The following is a 17,326-nucleotide window of genomic DNA, read 5'->3' on the forward strand; positions in this document are numbered from 1 at the left end:
TACGTGGCACTAGTATGCGGGTCATTCAGAGATATTTTATATGCAAGGATTTCACGTATCTTTCAACGTCACCTAGTGAGAAAATTATGTACTTTCCATTAACGATAGGGTTTGATCTCCTGGACAACTTTGCCAATTACAGTACATTTTTAGCAGGTCTTGAGATATATCATATGCGAGAATTGCACGTATATACTAGTACCATGAAGTGAAATATTCTGAACTACCGTCCACTAGCCAAAAGGCCTTGATCCCCTGAACAACTTTGCCCAAGACGTGTATACTAGAACTACATAATGAGAAAATTCTGAACTATTCTACACCAAGCAATAGGCTTTGACCTCCTGAACAACTTTTCCAAAGACAGTAACTTTCTATTTGGTCAGGATCTCGAGATATATCATATGCGAGAAGTGCATATGTATACAAACGCCACGTGGTGAGAAAATTCTGAACTACTGTCTACCAGTCGAAAAGTCTTGAAGTCCAGTACAGTAACTTTCTAGCTGGTCAAGAACTCGAGCTATTGTATATGCAAGAATTAAACGTATATACTAGCGCCTCGTAGTAAGAAATTTCTGAACTACTCCACCAACGAAAAGAGCTTGACTTCCTGAACAACTTTGCTGAAGGCATTTACTTTTTATCTGGTCAGGATCTAGAGATATTTTATACACGAGAATTTCACATGTATACTAGCACCATGAAGTGAGATAATTCTGAACTATTGTACACTAAGAAATAGGCTTTGACCTCCTGAACAACTTTGCCGAAGACAGTAACTTTCTATCTGGTCAGGATCTCGAGATATTCCATGTTGTAACCAATTAAGTCAATCCCACGTAGTATGGACACCGTTTACGCGGTTTCCATTTACATTTTCTCTATTATCCGCATTTTGGGGGTTAATTGTAATCAAAGTTTAGCTTTTTTAGTTCAAAACAAGTTTTTTGAGGAATACAAGTTGGTTTCAGATCGATTGGCAGCAACAAAATGGCAATGGAAAACTCATATGTGTTGTACAAAGTACAACAGCGCGAGTAACGGGGGGTTAACTTTTATGCATACCGTAAAACGGGGTGTAATTTATCAGCGGGGCAAAATTGATCGCTGAAATTTCTCGTGTTATTTTTTCATGTGTAACATGTTTTTCGTTACTAAGCGTACGAATGTATCTTTGTATATATTGTAAAAATATTATGCATAAGTACAATATTGGGTATACTCAGCGATCAAATTCACCCCGCTGATCAATTTCACCCCGTTTTACGGCACCTTCTTTGAAAATTTTCCCACCTAGACGGACCTAACAAATGCGAGATAGGAAGAAGTGACCGTCGTAATCAATTTTAGGCTCATAGGTTGAAAGAACTTCAGCATGTCCAAAATATATTCGTTCCCATTCAGTGTGTCCAAAATATATTATGGACACTGTCTAAAATCAAGTGGAAGGGTCCAAAATATGTGAATATCATGATGTGAAAAGAATTATTTTTCGAGTATATATCAATAAATAAAACATCTAGTGACATTTTACATCCAAGATGAGTAGCTTTCGAACACAACCGCATGTAAATTGCATAATAATAATAAACAAATAATATTATTTTGACATAAACGTGATCTCACTTCGTCTAGGGGTCCAAAATCAGTTGGTTACCCTAGCAGTCGCTTCGTATCTGCCATCGGTGAAGAAAGAAAAAAGAGATAGCAGTATTATACCTTCTCTTTCTAAGAAAACGAGGTGCAACGGAATCATTTTTGTGTCGATTCAACTCTCAACTTCTACTTTACACGTTGTGAATTGTCTCGCCATATCAAAGGAGCTTGTAAAATCAATATCAAGCACGGTATTTTCCTCCAATATAAAGCGTGATATTGAGAGCGTATGAGAGCGAAAAAATATCATTTGTTTGATGATTTTGCCAACACTGGTTATGACATCTTTATTCTCGGAACCACTTCGAAACTTTAAGTGCACAAATATTAGCTTCTACGGCACGTGCAACATTCAAATTGTTGCTCCACGTTTGCTGCACTGCAGCATAAATGAAGTAATAATTTCAAGTGAAATAGGACACCGATTTCCGAGATTTGTGTAATTGCAGGGCTGGTAGCGAGTCACTTTTTAGTGACTTGGTCACTTTTTTCAAGTCAGTCACTAAATAGTCTCTTTTTTTAAGGTCAAGTCTCTAAAGTCACTTTTTCTTGTAATCAGTCACTATTTTCAACTTTTTTAGCGTGAATTTATTTCAAGATAGATCATTCTTTGCTTTGTGGCGTTTAATCGTCTTTCTCTATCTACAGGGTGTCTACTCGTACAGGGTGTCTACTACATACTTTAACGGATAAATGCCAGGTTTATAATCAGAAAGCTATTCTTTAAATGCGTTCAAAATATAATTTTGAAGATGTTCTGGTGTTGTTCTCAGATTAAATTGTAATCCTCCTTTTAGTATTTTCAAAAAGATTCCAAGGACTTATGCTCCGGTTTCGTTTTCTCCCACAACTTTATAAAATTATCCTCAGAAGGCCCTTAGAATGTTGCTCTGAAGGAGTTTTGCTCCTCAGAAATTTTCAAAGTTTTCATTAAATTAAAACAATCCAAATATCGCTTCTCAAATATTTTATCGGTAGTTATCGGTAGGCCATCTTAAGAAGGCTTTCCCGATACTTGAAACCTTTGTGAGCGGACAATACACTGTCCTTTAGTTCTTCTTCTTTAAACGTGTCGAAATCAATATTTCTAATTCTAATGCTAATTCTGATTACACGGAAAACAAAACATAGGTATTGAAAATTTTTCAAGATTACTAAAAATCTGTGATTCTCGGTAGGAAAAGTGAAAAATCGGTAGTTTTTTACCTTTCGTCTGTGAATCGGTAGGACTACTGATAAATCGGTAGGTCTGGCCACCCTGATGTATAGCCTACGTGGCGGCCATTTGTGGACTCTACAAGGAATCACCTTACTACCTCCTTCACATTATAGAGTTATACTTTAAATCGGCTTTCTTTCATAATATGATGTAAAGCGTAGAAAAATTCGGTTGGAAGGCCAGGTACGTAAAAGAAGTAATACTTGAGTTTTAGGAAAAACGTTTTGATCTAAAATCCATATCAAATCCTTCTCAAGAGCAGTTGGTGTCGTCGTCGGTCAGGAAACCTAGTAAAAACAAGTTGAACGGTAACTTGATCGTAATTGTTTGTGGTGACCGATTTTGCTTACTGAGCAGAAGTCCGTGGGTTCAAACCCAAGCTCCTTCGCGATATTGAATCGTTAGGACATCAATTCAGTACATATATCGTTTACCAAAACGAATCCTGCTGCAATCCCAGTTTTGGCACTAGTGCTCCAGTTTTTGGCCCTAGGGTCTAATTGTAATATAAGATAGGTCCAATTTGAGGCTGAATATGGCTACCTGCGCAAATATTCATTCTTGTTTTCGGATTTTTTTTCTGCCATCCCAACCAATCAAAAATATCCACTCAGAAGCGAGACCTCAACTCAGTATCTTTTCAGTTGGTGCTATTAAAATTAACTTACTTTAACCAATGAGAAAATAATAACCGTATCCAAGCATCCGGTAAGTCTTTGACTAGAAACAAATTATTACTGGAATAAAAAAATATTAATTTTATTTGGCAAAACTCAACTGATGTGATGAAGGTTGAACTCGAAAAATCTAGACACATGAAGGCATTTTATATATTTTTTTTTAAATTTCACTGAACCAAGCTAAGAGTGTAAAGAATCACAGTAGGCATTGGTTGTCAGGATAAGTTCATTTGTTTACATCACGTTTTGCACCGGAGCAATCACGTCGCGATCCTGCACGCTCGAAACGAAAATCCCGGTCTATCCGCTCCTGGCAGTTTTCGATCCAATTCCTGGGCAGGAATTTTATACCGCGGTTGACCGGAAGAGTGCCCCAAAAAATCAAAAAGAAGTCGAAATTCCCCAAAAAATTCTTGTCGGGCAAGCAATCTACAGTTGTGTGCTGAAAAGCGAAACTTTCGTTGCTTCAGGGACTATGAACCAGCTAATTTACCAGGAGGAGTGCCTACGGAAGAGACTACTGCCTTTTCTGGATGAGGTGGATTGCTTATTGGACTTGGCAAGCTGCCACTACTCAAATTCCACCATACAATGGTTCAGCGAAAAGGGCGCCACAGTGGTTTCCAAGAAGTTGAAACCGACCAATACTCCGGAACTAAGGCTTATTGGGGAATCCTGGTCAATTGTGAAACACATACTGAAGAAAACAGGGTGGAAGGATTTCAAGCGGAAATGGAATTTGGCAGCCAAACAAGTGCAAAAGATGATGGGCCGTGTATGAAGGAAAGTTCGAGCAATGGCCTGAAGACTGAAACAATACCTACTAATGTATAGTTATTACATTGAACTATGAAAAATAAAACGAATTTTAAAACCCCAACAATATTTTCGTGTCCGGATTTTTTCGTGTTCAACCTTTAGCACTAAAACCAATAAAAAGCAAAATATTACCCCCCTTAAGATAGAGGAAATGGCTCTAATGTTGGCCTATGGGTCTAAGATTGGGCCCATCGCTGAAAATCTGCTATTTATCAATTTTATCTAGATGAACGCGTCATTGGGACGGTACTAATGGATATTTTTGGTCGCTATTGAAAATTTAGTCGATTGCTGAATTTATGTATGGGCCCAAATTAGGGGCATTTAGGCCATTTCTCCTATAACATTGATCTACTTTTTTTATTTAATTTTAGTAAAATGAGATATCAATTTCAATCAACGAATTCTATGCCAGTCGTAAATATATCATTGATGAACATATTCACCTACTTAAAATTGTTGTCCTTGCTAAAATGTGAATGCTGTAAGGTAGGGAACGAAAAGTTTAGATTTTTTGGCCCATTGTCACCCCCACTTATGGTATTTAAAATTATCATAGTGCCATAGTTATGAAAAAAAAAACTGATTTTTGTCAAGTTTGTATTTAACTTTATGAAATATTAGATATGTTTAGTGAAGTCTTATTAACTTAACATCAGTTATAAGAATATAACAGAAGATCTGAGGAGTGAAAGGAAATGCTTAGACTTTCAGTGAAGCTTAATAAACAAGCTGCGGGAACATAAGAAAAGTTCCTAAAACATCTTGTAGAAAACATACAGCAGTTTCGGGAAATTCAGGGAAATTTCGAAATCTTCAGCAAAGCTCCGAAAGAATTTCTAGAACGTAAGGGAAGTTGACATCAAAAAAATTGAAAGAATTTAAAAAATGTTACATGATTATCACGGGAATTTCAAGAACTTCCAAAATAGGCGAAAATTTAACTAAATGATAAGAATTTAAAGACAGTTCCATTAATTAAAAAATGCGATATATTCCAGAAAACTACAGAGATAATTCAAATAAATTTAGAAACTTTTAGATGGGTTCATGATATTCAGCGAAGTCCACCGTACATCGAGGATGATCCGATAGCTTCAGAGCAATCCCATTTAATAAAGGAAATTTGCAGAGACTTTCACCAAGTTCCGTGGAATTATAGGATATTTCTTTTCGCATTTTTTTAGACTCATGAAAGTTTCTTCAAGTCAGAGTTTTTTTTAATAGATTGTCTTAGTCGCAGTATTTTGATTGCTTCGCAACTTCTAATATTTTAAAATAATTAACAATTCTGATGTTTTGAAATAAATTCAAAGCCTCAGAATGCAGCAAATTACAGCTCTTAAAAAAAAACATTTGACCAGAATCAAAGATGAACACATTTGCTCCAGTTCAAGCGAATCATAAAAAGATAACGACAATATCAAATCTGGAAAAACCCGCCACACGACCTCCTAACGGTGGATATTGATCTGAGAAGATGATAGTACTGGCTTGAATTAGTTTCGTTAGCAGTAGCACACGCTTCTTTGTATGCTAACACACTATACTGATAATCGAATTGTTTAGTTTCAGTGCCAAGTAGAACAAATACAACAAACGAGCTGTGTTATCAAAATCTTCCTAGCTTACATAATTTGGTTTTCAGAATTACCTCCGTAACTACTCAAAACAATGCGATGAAGCGGACCTGCTCTCCCAAAATAGTAAAGTTCGCAACACTTGTCGAAGGTCACTGACCATCTCGGCAACAAGACTCGAATTGTTTCTTCTTGAAATAGAGAATTTCACACAACGCATGACGGCTTAACTGATAACAGCCCTAGTAGAAGACCTCGTTTGCTGATGAAACTCTGTTCCGAAAGTAGATTTTTCGGTTTCCCGATAAGTAGGCATTCGACACACTGTCCTTCAATACCTCGCCCAACCAAAGAGAATTTATTATCGAATCCGGTGACTCACGTGCGCAAACTCGATGTTTACCTTTGTCAATCTCGACTCGACCGGAATGATAAGGAGACAAGTTTACAACCTACCGCGACAGCACAGTTGTTGTGAGTGAATCTATATTGTCGTCTTTACTATGTTATTGATATTTGCTATTAGGGCATTGTTGTGGTGGTGAACTAACTTTCGAACGGCATTCAGGAAGTGTCTGCTGCTGGAAGCAGTTGTTTTCAAATCTAGGTTCTCCCAAGCCCTGCGCAAAATGTAGCTTTTCAATTAATTTACAGTCAATTAACGATAGTTTGCTAATTTCGTTATGTTTGTTTTTTCTCCTCGCAGGGTGAAATCACCGAAGCTGAAGATGGACACGGCCACGGGCTCCGGACTGATGGAAGAGTACGACCTGATGAAGCAGTCCAAGTACCGGGTGTACATGTCCAACATCGATAAGGCGCTGAAGAACTTCGAGTACTCCAGCGAGTGGGCCGATCTGATTTCGGCTCTCGGAAAACTGAACAAGGTCATCTCCTCCAACTCACAGTATCAGATCATTCCCAGGCGGATCAAGATTTCGAAACGGCTGGCACAATGCATGCACCCAGCGCTACCGTCCGGGGTGCACCTGAAGGCACTGGAGTCGTACGATGTGATATTCAGCAACATTGGGGTCGATCGGTTGGCCTCCGAACTGTTCATCTACAGTGCGGGTTTGTTCCCTTTGCTGGGCTATTCGGCCATGAACGTTCGTCCTACGCTACTTTCGATCTACGAAAAGTATTTCGTTCCACTGGGCGAAAAGCTGCGACCCGCCCTCAGTGGATTCCTGAGTGGTGTGTTCCCGGGTCTGGAATCCGGACAGGATCACTTCGACCGAACCAGCTCACTGCTGGACAAAGTTTGCGCCGCCGTTAAACCGGAATGCTTCTACACCTGCCTGTGGGAATGCATAGTCACGAATGCTTCCGTACGCCTCCCAGCCATAAGCTACGTGCTGGAACACTTTGATAAGAAACGCATTTGCTCCGAGCAGAAAGAACTGATGGGAGGTAGTGTAGAACTGCTAGTCACCGGTCTGTGCAGTTGTCTGAACGATTCTGTGATCCTAGTTCAACGGAACACCCTGGAGTTCCTACTCCTGGCATTTCCCCTGCACCTAATGATCCTATCGCAGCGGGATGTCACCAAGTTAGTGAAAACCGCACTCAACACCATCCTGAGGCGAGACATGTCGCTAAATCGACGGCTCTATTCCTGGCTTCTCGGGGCGGACACCAGTCTCGGTAAGCACCTGGAAGATATCGGTCACGACGGGGAAACCAGTGACCCCAACACCTACTTCGAGTCCAACTCAAAGCAGGTGCTCATCAGTGCGTACAAACTCATTCTAACATCCAGCATCACCTCCAACCCGCCGGATCTTAGCCCATATCGGATACTGATCTCACTTCTCGACAAAGCCGAAATCGGTCAACGCATACTGGATTATGTGCTGTGTGACATCATCCGGACGATTTCGCTGTGCAACGGAAACCACGAAGTGCAAAAGCAAGCCAATCTCCTGTTTTCCTCGTTCGATCCGTCGTACATCTGGAACTACATGACAACCCTGTATCGGGATGCAGCCATGAAGAAACTAGTGAAGCCAACCGGAGGCGGTAGTGCAACGGTGAACAGTGTCAATATCAAGGAACACATCCGAATAGACGCCGATCCACCGGGGACGGTTGAAGTGTGCTATCTGACGGAGTTCCTGCTCGAAACGCTTTCGTTGGAAATCTACAACGAGACGACGCGTGTGTATTTGCCCAAGTTCTTGCTCTCGCTGATCCGCATGCTGACGGTGTACTCGGAGAACATGAACTCGAACGAGGTGGCCGCCTCGCTGAAGCTGTGCGTCAAGATCGTGTCCAAGGTGCAGCCGATGATTATGTAAGTGTGTCTTTCTTTGTTGAGGGGGGGGGGCAACAATGCCTTGGAAACGAAGAAACGATTAAAATGTTCTTTGCTGGAAGGATTGCAGCTTTTCCAGCTTGGCGAAATTTTGTTGGTTTCCATCGCAATACAAAAAAAAGTGTGTAGACTCTGAGAACTTTCTGAATGTTTTGTTATCAAAGCCCTTCAAGGTTAGTTACAAGAAGTTTCCGAATAGTTCTCTAAACTATCATCCTGCTGTTTGGTGAGCGATGTAGGGCAGATCATCAAAAGGGCGATAATGACGTTTTAAGAAAACCAGGCGAAGCATTTAAGTGAAGTGATCCAAAAACAAATCTAAACCGCAAAATAGCATGTAGGCGAAAAAGACGGCGAGAGCATGTCTTCAGAAATCAATTCTCGCTGTTTTTTATATATTTTAGTGTGAAAAATGGAACTCCAAAACACCTATCTCAGAACTTCCGCAATTTTCCTTCCGCTCCTAAAATTTGCCTTCATCATATTCATGAGCTTGTTTTCGGAAAATTACTTGAACTTTCCTGCTATGAAGATATTGGTTTCGAAGGATGTCTGAACTTACATCTGGAAGATCGTCGAGCTAAACTTTCCGAAATTTGCCTCCGGGTGTGTGTGTGTGTGTGTGTATTCCCTCTAACCCCCACTGGCCGGCAGTGTTATTATGGAAGAACTCTCTCTACAATGTCGCATTTATGGTCATTATAGACAGCTTTAGTCCGGGAGTTAGAAGATGATAGCTCTATTGCAAATCCAGCAACTCATTTCAGAATGGCTGAAGAGTCACGCCCATTCCGAGGTTACTTTCACTCAGTGGCGTCGCCCTAACCTCAATCTACCTGTTCAACAACTCTCAAAACTTAAAAAAATTAAAAGAAATGGCTTCCAATGGATACAAATCAGCACAAATCAGTGAAACTAGAAGATCCTGTGCCTTTTGAAACTGATTTGAATGTAAGCATGACCCTAAATAACGTTTTCAAAGTCGTTGAACAGGTAAAAAGTGAGGTTACGCGACGCCACTGCTTTCACTTACAATAAGCCCCGCATGTATGTATTACCTCTATCAATTTGGATATTAGTAGTACACTTCCCGTTTCAAAATGTTCTTTTGAATCCTGGCAGGTATATAGTTTATTTTTTATTTTAATTATGAAAAGTGAAAAGGACTGGTCTCACCACGTTAATTAATACTTCCTTCGATGAACACAATTTTTCTTGCATTGCCATGGTCATCTGGGAGGAGGCTTGCGTCTAGTGCTTTCCCTAGGAACCTTTCGCGGCCATCAGCTACCACCCGTCCAGTCTTGAGCTTATCCAGCGAGGCATCTTTCATATTGCTCGCAATCTCCGACACCAGAGACCAGCAGCCGAGCACTTTTGCAAGCGGAAAACTTGCTGATTCACGGCAACGTCGGCCACTGAATCACCACCAAAACTCGCGACGGACACATTATCAACACGCTCCCGGGCTAATTCACCAACCGGACCGATTTCTCAATAGAACTCGGAGAACCGGGCTCCCGAGAGGCAATGAAAATCGACACCAAACAATGGAACTGAATCTGTGTTGTATATTTTGGAGGTTAGATTCAACTTCAACCGAGCCACTCAAAGCAAACACAGGCAAAACACGATATACTAAATGATAACTTTATGAACACTTGCAACTAAATTTCAGCACACGAATTAACAAATTTAAAGCCAAAATGTGTTTAATTCGATTACGAAAAATACGCAGCAAAAGAAAAACACGTCAGCTTTCAAGCGCGGCCTCCTGCGATCGTCTTCCGAAATTTGCCTCCGGGTGTTTCTAAAATTTTGCTTCGAAAGTCTTTCGAACTACTTACCTCCAAAAGATCCCTGAGTTTGTGTCGGAAAACAATACGCCTTTTTAATAGAAACGATCAATTCAACCTCTGGTGGTGAATATAAGAGCGTCAATAAGAGTGTTGTGAGCAGAAATTTTTGCCGTGAGACATTGGAAGCGGAACACTTTTCACTTTTCCTGATAATTGATTAATCTAAGATGCTCGAAAACTTGATCTATAGTTGAAAAATTTAATTCTATATCATTGTTGCAAGAATTCTGCAATATTTTTGTTGAGAAAAATGCAAAATTCCAATAGTGCCTTAGTGGTTATGATCATCCGGATTGCTTGTGTGTGAATAATGTAGGTGCAAATCAGTTCAGATGTGTGGAAAATCGTAAAATAAGACAATTACTGATGGAAATTGGCAAGATGTTCAATGAAAAATGCTTTAATTTGTGTTGTGATGTAAACAAACGGTTTGGTTGACGTTTCCTCTCAAACTCGCGTGGTGCCCTCTACGTTGGTGGTGCATTAAAAAGGTCTATACGATTTTACTTTCGGAAGATCCTTGAACAAATCACCAGAAAATTCTTTAACATTGATGTTCCTGAAGCTTATCTTCGAAACTTCCTAGATCTTAGCTTCCAAACTTCCTAGAGAACATGTCATTGGAAGTTGTCCGACCTTACCTTACCTAAGTAATTGCTTTTGAGAGTTTCCGAAACTTGTTTTCAGAAGATTCCAGAAATTGTGTTTGAGAAATCTCCAAACTTGTCAGAACAAGGCACCGAAAGTCATAATCTTATCTTGTCTTCAACATAATCTACATCTTGTAGGCTGTTTCAAATTTTCAAAAATGTGTCTACGCGGGAAGAATGGACCACTCAGGAAATGTCTACGTAAGTTTATGATCAGCCCTTTCTCTCCAAAAGTTCGCTGAAGTTCCCGTCAAATGTTTCTAAGATACGTGCATTTGAAAAACCCTTGAAATTTTTCCTTGAAATTCCCTGAACTTGCTTTCGAAAGATTTCCGAACTTGTTTCCGGAAGAGTATTTAACTTACCTCTGAATGTTACCCAAACATGTCTTTGAAAGTTCCTATATCTTGCCTCCATCGTTCATAGAGCAACCTACCTGAATTTGTCTGGAAGTCCGCATAACCTGGCTTCGGAAGATTACCTCAGAAATTGCCGGAACTTGTATTTGAATGATTTCAGAACTTATCCTGACAATATATGAAAACATGTCTCTGGAGGACTTTTGAACATGGCTCCGGAAGTTTGCAGTTGTCAGAACTCCAGTCAGAACTAAATCCAAAAGATCGCTGAATATGACTCAAGAAGATCCTTTAACTACTTGTCTCTGAATGTTCCTGAAACTTGTCTTCGAAATTACCTTAAACTTGCCTTAGAAGTTCATAGGAAAACCATCTGAAGTCCCCTATGGAAGGTTTCTGACCTTGCACCTTGATACAGTTCACGGAGCTTGCAGATTTTGTCTTTGGAAGATTTCAGGACTTACATTCGGAAGATCACTGAAATTCCCACCTCCCTGAACTTACCTTCGAAATAGTGTTTCCTACCCGGGATATCCCGGAAAATTTATCAAAAATCACGTTTCCTGATTCCCGGGAAACAAATTTTGAAGGATTTTTCGGTGACAGTTGCAAGACATTTTCCAAGAGGAGCCAACTTGTCTCTGAAACTTGTCTTCGAAATTTCCTAAAACTTGCCTCAGAAGTTCATAGAAATGCCATCTGAAGATTCCTATGAAAGGTTTCGAACTTGCCTTCGAATGTTCCTAAGAAAAGTCTTTCTACAGTTCACGGAACTTTCAAATTTTGTTTTTGGAAGATCCCAGAATTTACACTCAAAAGATCGCTGAAATTTCCACGGGAAGCTCCCTGAACTTGCCTTCGAAATAATGTTTCCTACCCGGGACATCCCGGGAAATTTACCAAAAATCACGTTTCCTGATTCCCAGGAAACAAATTTTGAAAGATTTTTCGATGAAAGTTGCAAGACATTTTCCTAAGCAGCCTACTTGTCTCTGAATGTTCCTGAAACTTGTCTTCGAAATTACTTAAAACTTGCCTCCGAAGTTCATAGAAATGCCATCTGAAGATTTCTATGGAAGGGTTCTGAACTTGCCTTAGAATGTTCCCAAAAAAAAAAGTCTTTCTACAGTTCACGGAGCTTGCAGATTTTGTCTTTGGAAGATCCCAGAACTTACATTCGGAAGATCGTTGAAATTCCCACCTCCCTGAACTTACCTTCGAAATAGTGTTTTCTACCCGGGACATCCCGGAAAGTTTACCAAAAATCTTACCTCACCTTACCAATCAGGCTAAGGCCTTGTTGTCCTCTGCTGTCCGAAGAAGTCATCTCCACTCTACTCGATCCATGGCCACAGTTCGCCAGCCTCGTAGTCTGCGAAGGGTCCGCAGGTCACCTTCTACTTGGTCGATCCACCTTGCCCGTTGTGCGCCTCTTCTTCTTGTTCCTGTTGGGTCGCTTTCTAGAACCATTTTCACTGGGTCGTCGTGCGGCATTCTTACGACGTGCCTAGCCCACCGTAGTCGCCCAATTTTTGCAATGTGGACGATAGCTGGTTCTCCCAGAAGCTGGTGCAATTCGTGGTTCATTCGCCTCCTCCACGTTCCGTCATCCATCTGCACTCCACCGTAGATGGTACGCAACACCTTCCGTTCGAAAACACCAAGGGCGCGTTGGTCCTCCACGAGCATAGTCCAGGTCTCGTGGCCGTAGAGGACCACCGGTCTAATCAGCGTCTTGTAGACAATCAACTTCGTGCGGGGGCGAATTTTATTCGACCGGAGCGTCCTCCGGAGTCCAAAGTAGGCACAATTCCCTGCCATAATGCGTCTTTGAATTTCTCTGCTGGTATCATTTTCGGCGGTCACCAGTGAGCCCAAATACACGAACTCATCGACCACCTCGATTTCGTCACCGTCAATCTGAACTCGGGTTGGGAGGCTAACATTGTCTTCCCTAGAACCTTTTCCTTTCATGTATTTTGTCTTTGATGCGTTGATGGCTAGTCCAATCCGCCTAGTTTCAGCCTTCAGTATGATGTACGTTTCCGCCATCATCTCAAAGTTCCGTGCCATAATGTCAATGTCATCGGCGAAGCCAAGGAGCTGGATGGACTTCGTGTAGATCGTGCCACTCGTGTCTATCCCAGCTCTTCTGATCACACCTTCTAACGCGATGTTGAACAGCAGACACGAAAGTCTATCACCTTGCCATAACCACCTTCGAGATTCAAAGGGACTCGAGAGTGTCCCCGATACTCGAACAACGCACATCACTTGACCAATCGCGTCAGTTTATCCGGAAATCCGTACTCGTGCATAATCTACCATAGCTGATCTCGATCGATTGTGTCGTATGCGGATTTGAAATCGATGAACAAATGATGTGTGGGCACGTTGTATTCGCGGCATTTCTGTAGTACCTGCCGAATCGCGAAAATTTGGTCCGTGGTAGCGCGGGCACCCATGAATCCCGCCTGGTATTGCCCCACGAACTCTCTTGCGAATGGTGACAGGCGGCGGCATAGAATTTGGGAGAGTACCTTGTAGGCGGCGCTCAGCAGTGTGATCGCGCGGTAGTTCTCCCAAATCTTGGCAATTACCCAGTGCAACGCTCTAGCCAGCGCTTCACCACCGTATTTTAATAGCTCACTTGGTAGTTGATCTACACCAGTTGCTTTGTTGTTCTTCAGCCGACCGATCTTCTCCTCAACTTCTTGAAGATCAGGGGCCGGTAGCCTGTCGTCTTCTGCGCGTACTCCAAGGTCTGTTGCCAAAAATCACGTTGCCTGATTCCCGGAAATCTGTTCCAATTTCCTGGGAAACAAATTTTGAAGGATTTTTGATGAAAGCTGCTAAAAGAAACTTCCAAAGAAAATATTTCGATTAACTTCCAGAGACCGAATGGACCAGTGAGTGCTGTCCAGATTAGGCTGCGGCAACACCAGATTTTCACACGATCTCGGATCCCGGTGATGGATTCCACAATCAATCTGTGGGGTGCTTACCCAAAATGTCAAATTGTCCTGCATATCAAAACTTCCGAGACCAATACGATATCGGTCCCAGCATCAGAGACGCATTATCCAATGACCCAGACAGGGAAAGGTCACTTCTCGACTTCCTTAAAGACACCGGCTATTACCAATCTACGTAGAACCCCACAACGAACAATGACACGACAATGGACGAACGACGGCACTTACCCAACATCAGCTCTCTAAATGACATGACAAACGGAAGAATGACGACGACAACCCCGCAGGCTACGGACATTGACCCTCTATCAGAAATTAATCACAGCTTTGTTCACTTACCTTACTCTTACAACAGTCGACACAGAACTCTGATATCCTTAAACTCTGTAACAAACACTATGTAATTTCATTTTTCCCTGGTACCCCTTCAGGAATCCCTTCCCTTTAAAGAGACGAACTGGCTGAAAGTTTCTATAATAAAGCAAAAGACGAAAAGAAGAAGAAGAACTTCCAGAGACATCTGAAGATCTTCCAAAGTAAATCGGAAGAATGTTCCACACTGCCAATGAGATCGATCTAAATTTGAGTTCAGTTTACTCGTAAATCGCAAAAAGTGCAGGAACTCACTCAGCGATGAGTAAATTTGCCTCATGGAAAATGACGAAAATTGACGAAGATTTTACTCAGTCTAGAAGTAGTACCAATAGACTGTGTGAATCCAATCTTGACTTTTCTCATGTTAAGATATTTTCTCTGGAAAATTTACTCAGAGCTGAGTTTCCGCACTTTTTACGATTTGTGAGTAACTTGAACTCAAATTCGGGTCGATATCATTGGCCGTGCGGAATAGGTCAGAAGAAATTTCCGAGGGAAGCAAGACGACATTTTCGGGAGAAGCCAGGAAATACTTTAGGGGAAGTCAGAAGACATTTCAATTCGAAGTCAGAAAAAACGAATCAAGGAAAACGGAAGAATCTTCCAGGGATGTTGAATTCTTGGGGTAGTTTAAACCGATTGAATAGGATTGAAGTTTTAAGAAACTTGCTGAAGAAGTTGAATGAACGTTCCAGCGGAAGTCAAAAGAAGCTATCGTGGAAATCGGAAGTACTTCTGAAAGAACTTACTTACTTACTTATCCTGGTCCGGCATACCTCAGGATTGCACTTGCATCACAATGTTACGCCAATTCACTCGGTCCGTGGCTGCTTGTCTCCAGTTTCTTGACCGTCCCACACTTCCAAGATCCTGCTCCACTTGGGCTAACCACCTTGCTCGCTGTGCTCCTCTTCGTCTTGTACCGGCCGGTTTCGAGGCAAACACCATTTTTGCGGGATTGTTGTCCGGCATTCTTAAAACGTGTCCCGCCCATCGTACCCGTCCAGCTTTCGCAACTTTCTGGATACAGGGTTCGCCATTGAGTTACGCCAGCTCGTGGTTCATCCTTCGCCTCCATACACCGTTCTCACATACCCCGCCAAAGATGGTCCTAAGCACTCGTCGTTCGAAAACACCCAGTGCTTGCAGGTCCTCCTCGAGCATCGTCCACGTCTCGTGCCCGTAGAGAACTACCGGTCTTATCAGCGTCTTGTACATGGTACATTCAGTACGGAGGTGAAGTTTACCCGACCTCAGGGTCTTGTGGAGTCCGTAGTAAGCACGACTTCCGGCAATAATACGCCGACGAATTTCTCTGCTGCAGTTGTTATCCGACATTACCAATGATCCGAGGTACACAAATTCATCCACCACCTCAAACTCACCTCCGTCGGTTGTCACGCTTCTACCTATGCGAGCCCTATCCCGCTCGGTTCCTCCAGCTAACAGATACTTTGTCTTCGACGTATTCACCTTTAATCCAACCTTCTCTGCTTCACGTTTCAGCCTGGTGTACTGCTCCACCACTGTCTGAAACGTTCTTCCGACAATGTCCACGTCGTCAGCGAAGCAGATGAACTGGCTGGACTTATTGAAGATCGTGCACCGCATGGTAAAGCCCGCACGTTTCATGACACCTAGCGCAATGTTGAACATGAGGCAGGAAAGACCATCGCCTTGTCGAAGTCCTTTGCGAGTTTCAAAAGAGGTCGATAACGCACCCGATATCTTCACGCAGCACTGTACACCATCCATCGAAGCCTTGATCAGTCAGGTCAGCTTCCCGGGAAAACCGTTCTCGTCCATACTCTTCCATAGCTCTTCACGGTCAATAGTATCATAAGCGGCCTTGAAATCGATGAATAGGTGGTGCGTAGGAACTTGATATTCACGACACTTTTGGAGGACTGCCGCAACGTAAAGATTTGGTCCGTTATCGATCGCCCGTCCACAAAACCGGCTTCATAGCATCCCACAAATCTGCTTGCTAGCGGCGATAAACGGCGAAATGTGGAAAAGCACTTTGTAGGCCGCGTTAAGAATAGTGATCGCTCGATAGTTCTCACATTCTAGTTTGTCGCCTTTTTGATATACTGGGCATATTACTCCCTCTTTCCGTTCCTCCGGTAGCTGTTATGTATCCCAGATCCTGACTATCAGTCGGTGCAGACAAGTGGTCAACTTATCCGGGCCCATTTTAAAAAGTTCCGCCCCGATACCATCTTTCCCAGCTGCTTTGTTGTTCTTAAGCTGTCGGATAGCATCCTTAACTTCACCTATCGTGGGAGCTGGCATGTCCTCCTCATCCGCTGTACCGATGAAGCCATTCCTCCTGCCGCCTTGGTCCTCCGCCTCTGCGCCGTTCAGATGTTCATCGTAGTGCTGCTTCCACCTTTCAATCACCTCACGTTCGTCCGTTAAGATACCCCCGCTTCCTTATCCCAACACATTTCGGCTCGCGGCACAAAGCCTTGGCGGGATGCGTTGAGTTTCTTGTAGAACTTGCGTGTTTCTTGAGAACGATACAGCTGCTCCATTTCTTCGCACTTCAGCTCTTCCAGGCGGCGCTTCTTATCCCGGAAAAGATGGGTTTGCTGTCTTCGCTTCTGCTTATATCGCTCCACATTACGGCGGGTTCCTTGCTGCAGCATCGCCGCCCGCGCTGCGTTCTTCTCGTCCAAAACTTCTTCGTCGAACCAATCGTTCCGTCGATTCCGCTCGACGAACCCAACGGCGCCTTCAGCAGCGCTGTTAATGGCTGCTTCCACGTTGCTCCAGCAGTTCTCAAGAGGGGCTTCGGTGAGCTCTCCCTCATCATTAGAAGGTAGTGGTCC

The 17,326-nt window shown here is 42.4% G+C and overlaps 2 protein-coding genes across 5 annotated transcripts in view; one reads left to right on the top strand and one right to left on the bottom strand.

Annotated features, from left to right (window-relative positions):
* The window catches only part of Xxylt (Xyloside xylosyltransferase), a 302,336-nt gene that overhangs the window by 49,237 nt on the left and 235,773 nt on the right, over positions 1-17,326 (bottom strand). The window lies entirely within an intron of this gene.
* Positions 1-17,326, top strand: part of LOC135713682 (protein dopey-1 homolog) — a 78,644-nt gene that overhangs the window by 36,247 nt on the left and 25,071 nt on the right. The window contains exons 1-2 of one of the 4 annotated variants that reach the window (XM_065236849.1): positions 6,478-6,588; positions 6,664-8,253. In XM_065236849.1, the coding sequence (XP_065092921.1) occupies positions 6,587-6,588; positions 6,664-8,253 (1,592 nt within the window). In that variant the 5' untranslated portion in view covers positions 6,478-6,586. Of the gene's footprint in view, positions 1-6,477; positions 6,589-6,663; positions 8,254-17,326 lie in introns of those variants that run through there. The other 3 variants (XM_065236853.1, XM_065236850.1, XM_065236852.1) reach the window with 3 other exon arrangements.

The sequence above is a fragment of the Ochlerotatus camptorhynchus genome, unplaced genomic scaffold (assembly GCF_037179485.1).
Source record: "Ochlerotatus camptorhynchus isolate MF236.1 unplaced genomic scaffold, CSIRO-AGI_Acam_v1.1 ptg000577l, whole genome shotgun sequence".
In the NCBI taxonomy this organism is placed as follows: domain Eukaryota; kingdom Metazoa; phylum Arthropoda; class Insecta; order Diptera; family Culicidae; genus Ochlerotatus; species Ochlerotatus camptorhynchus.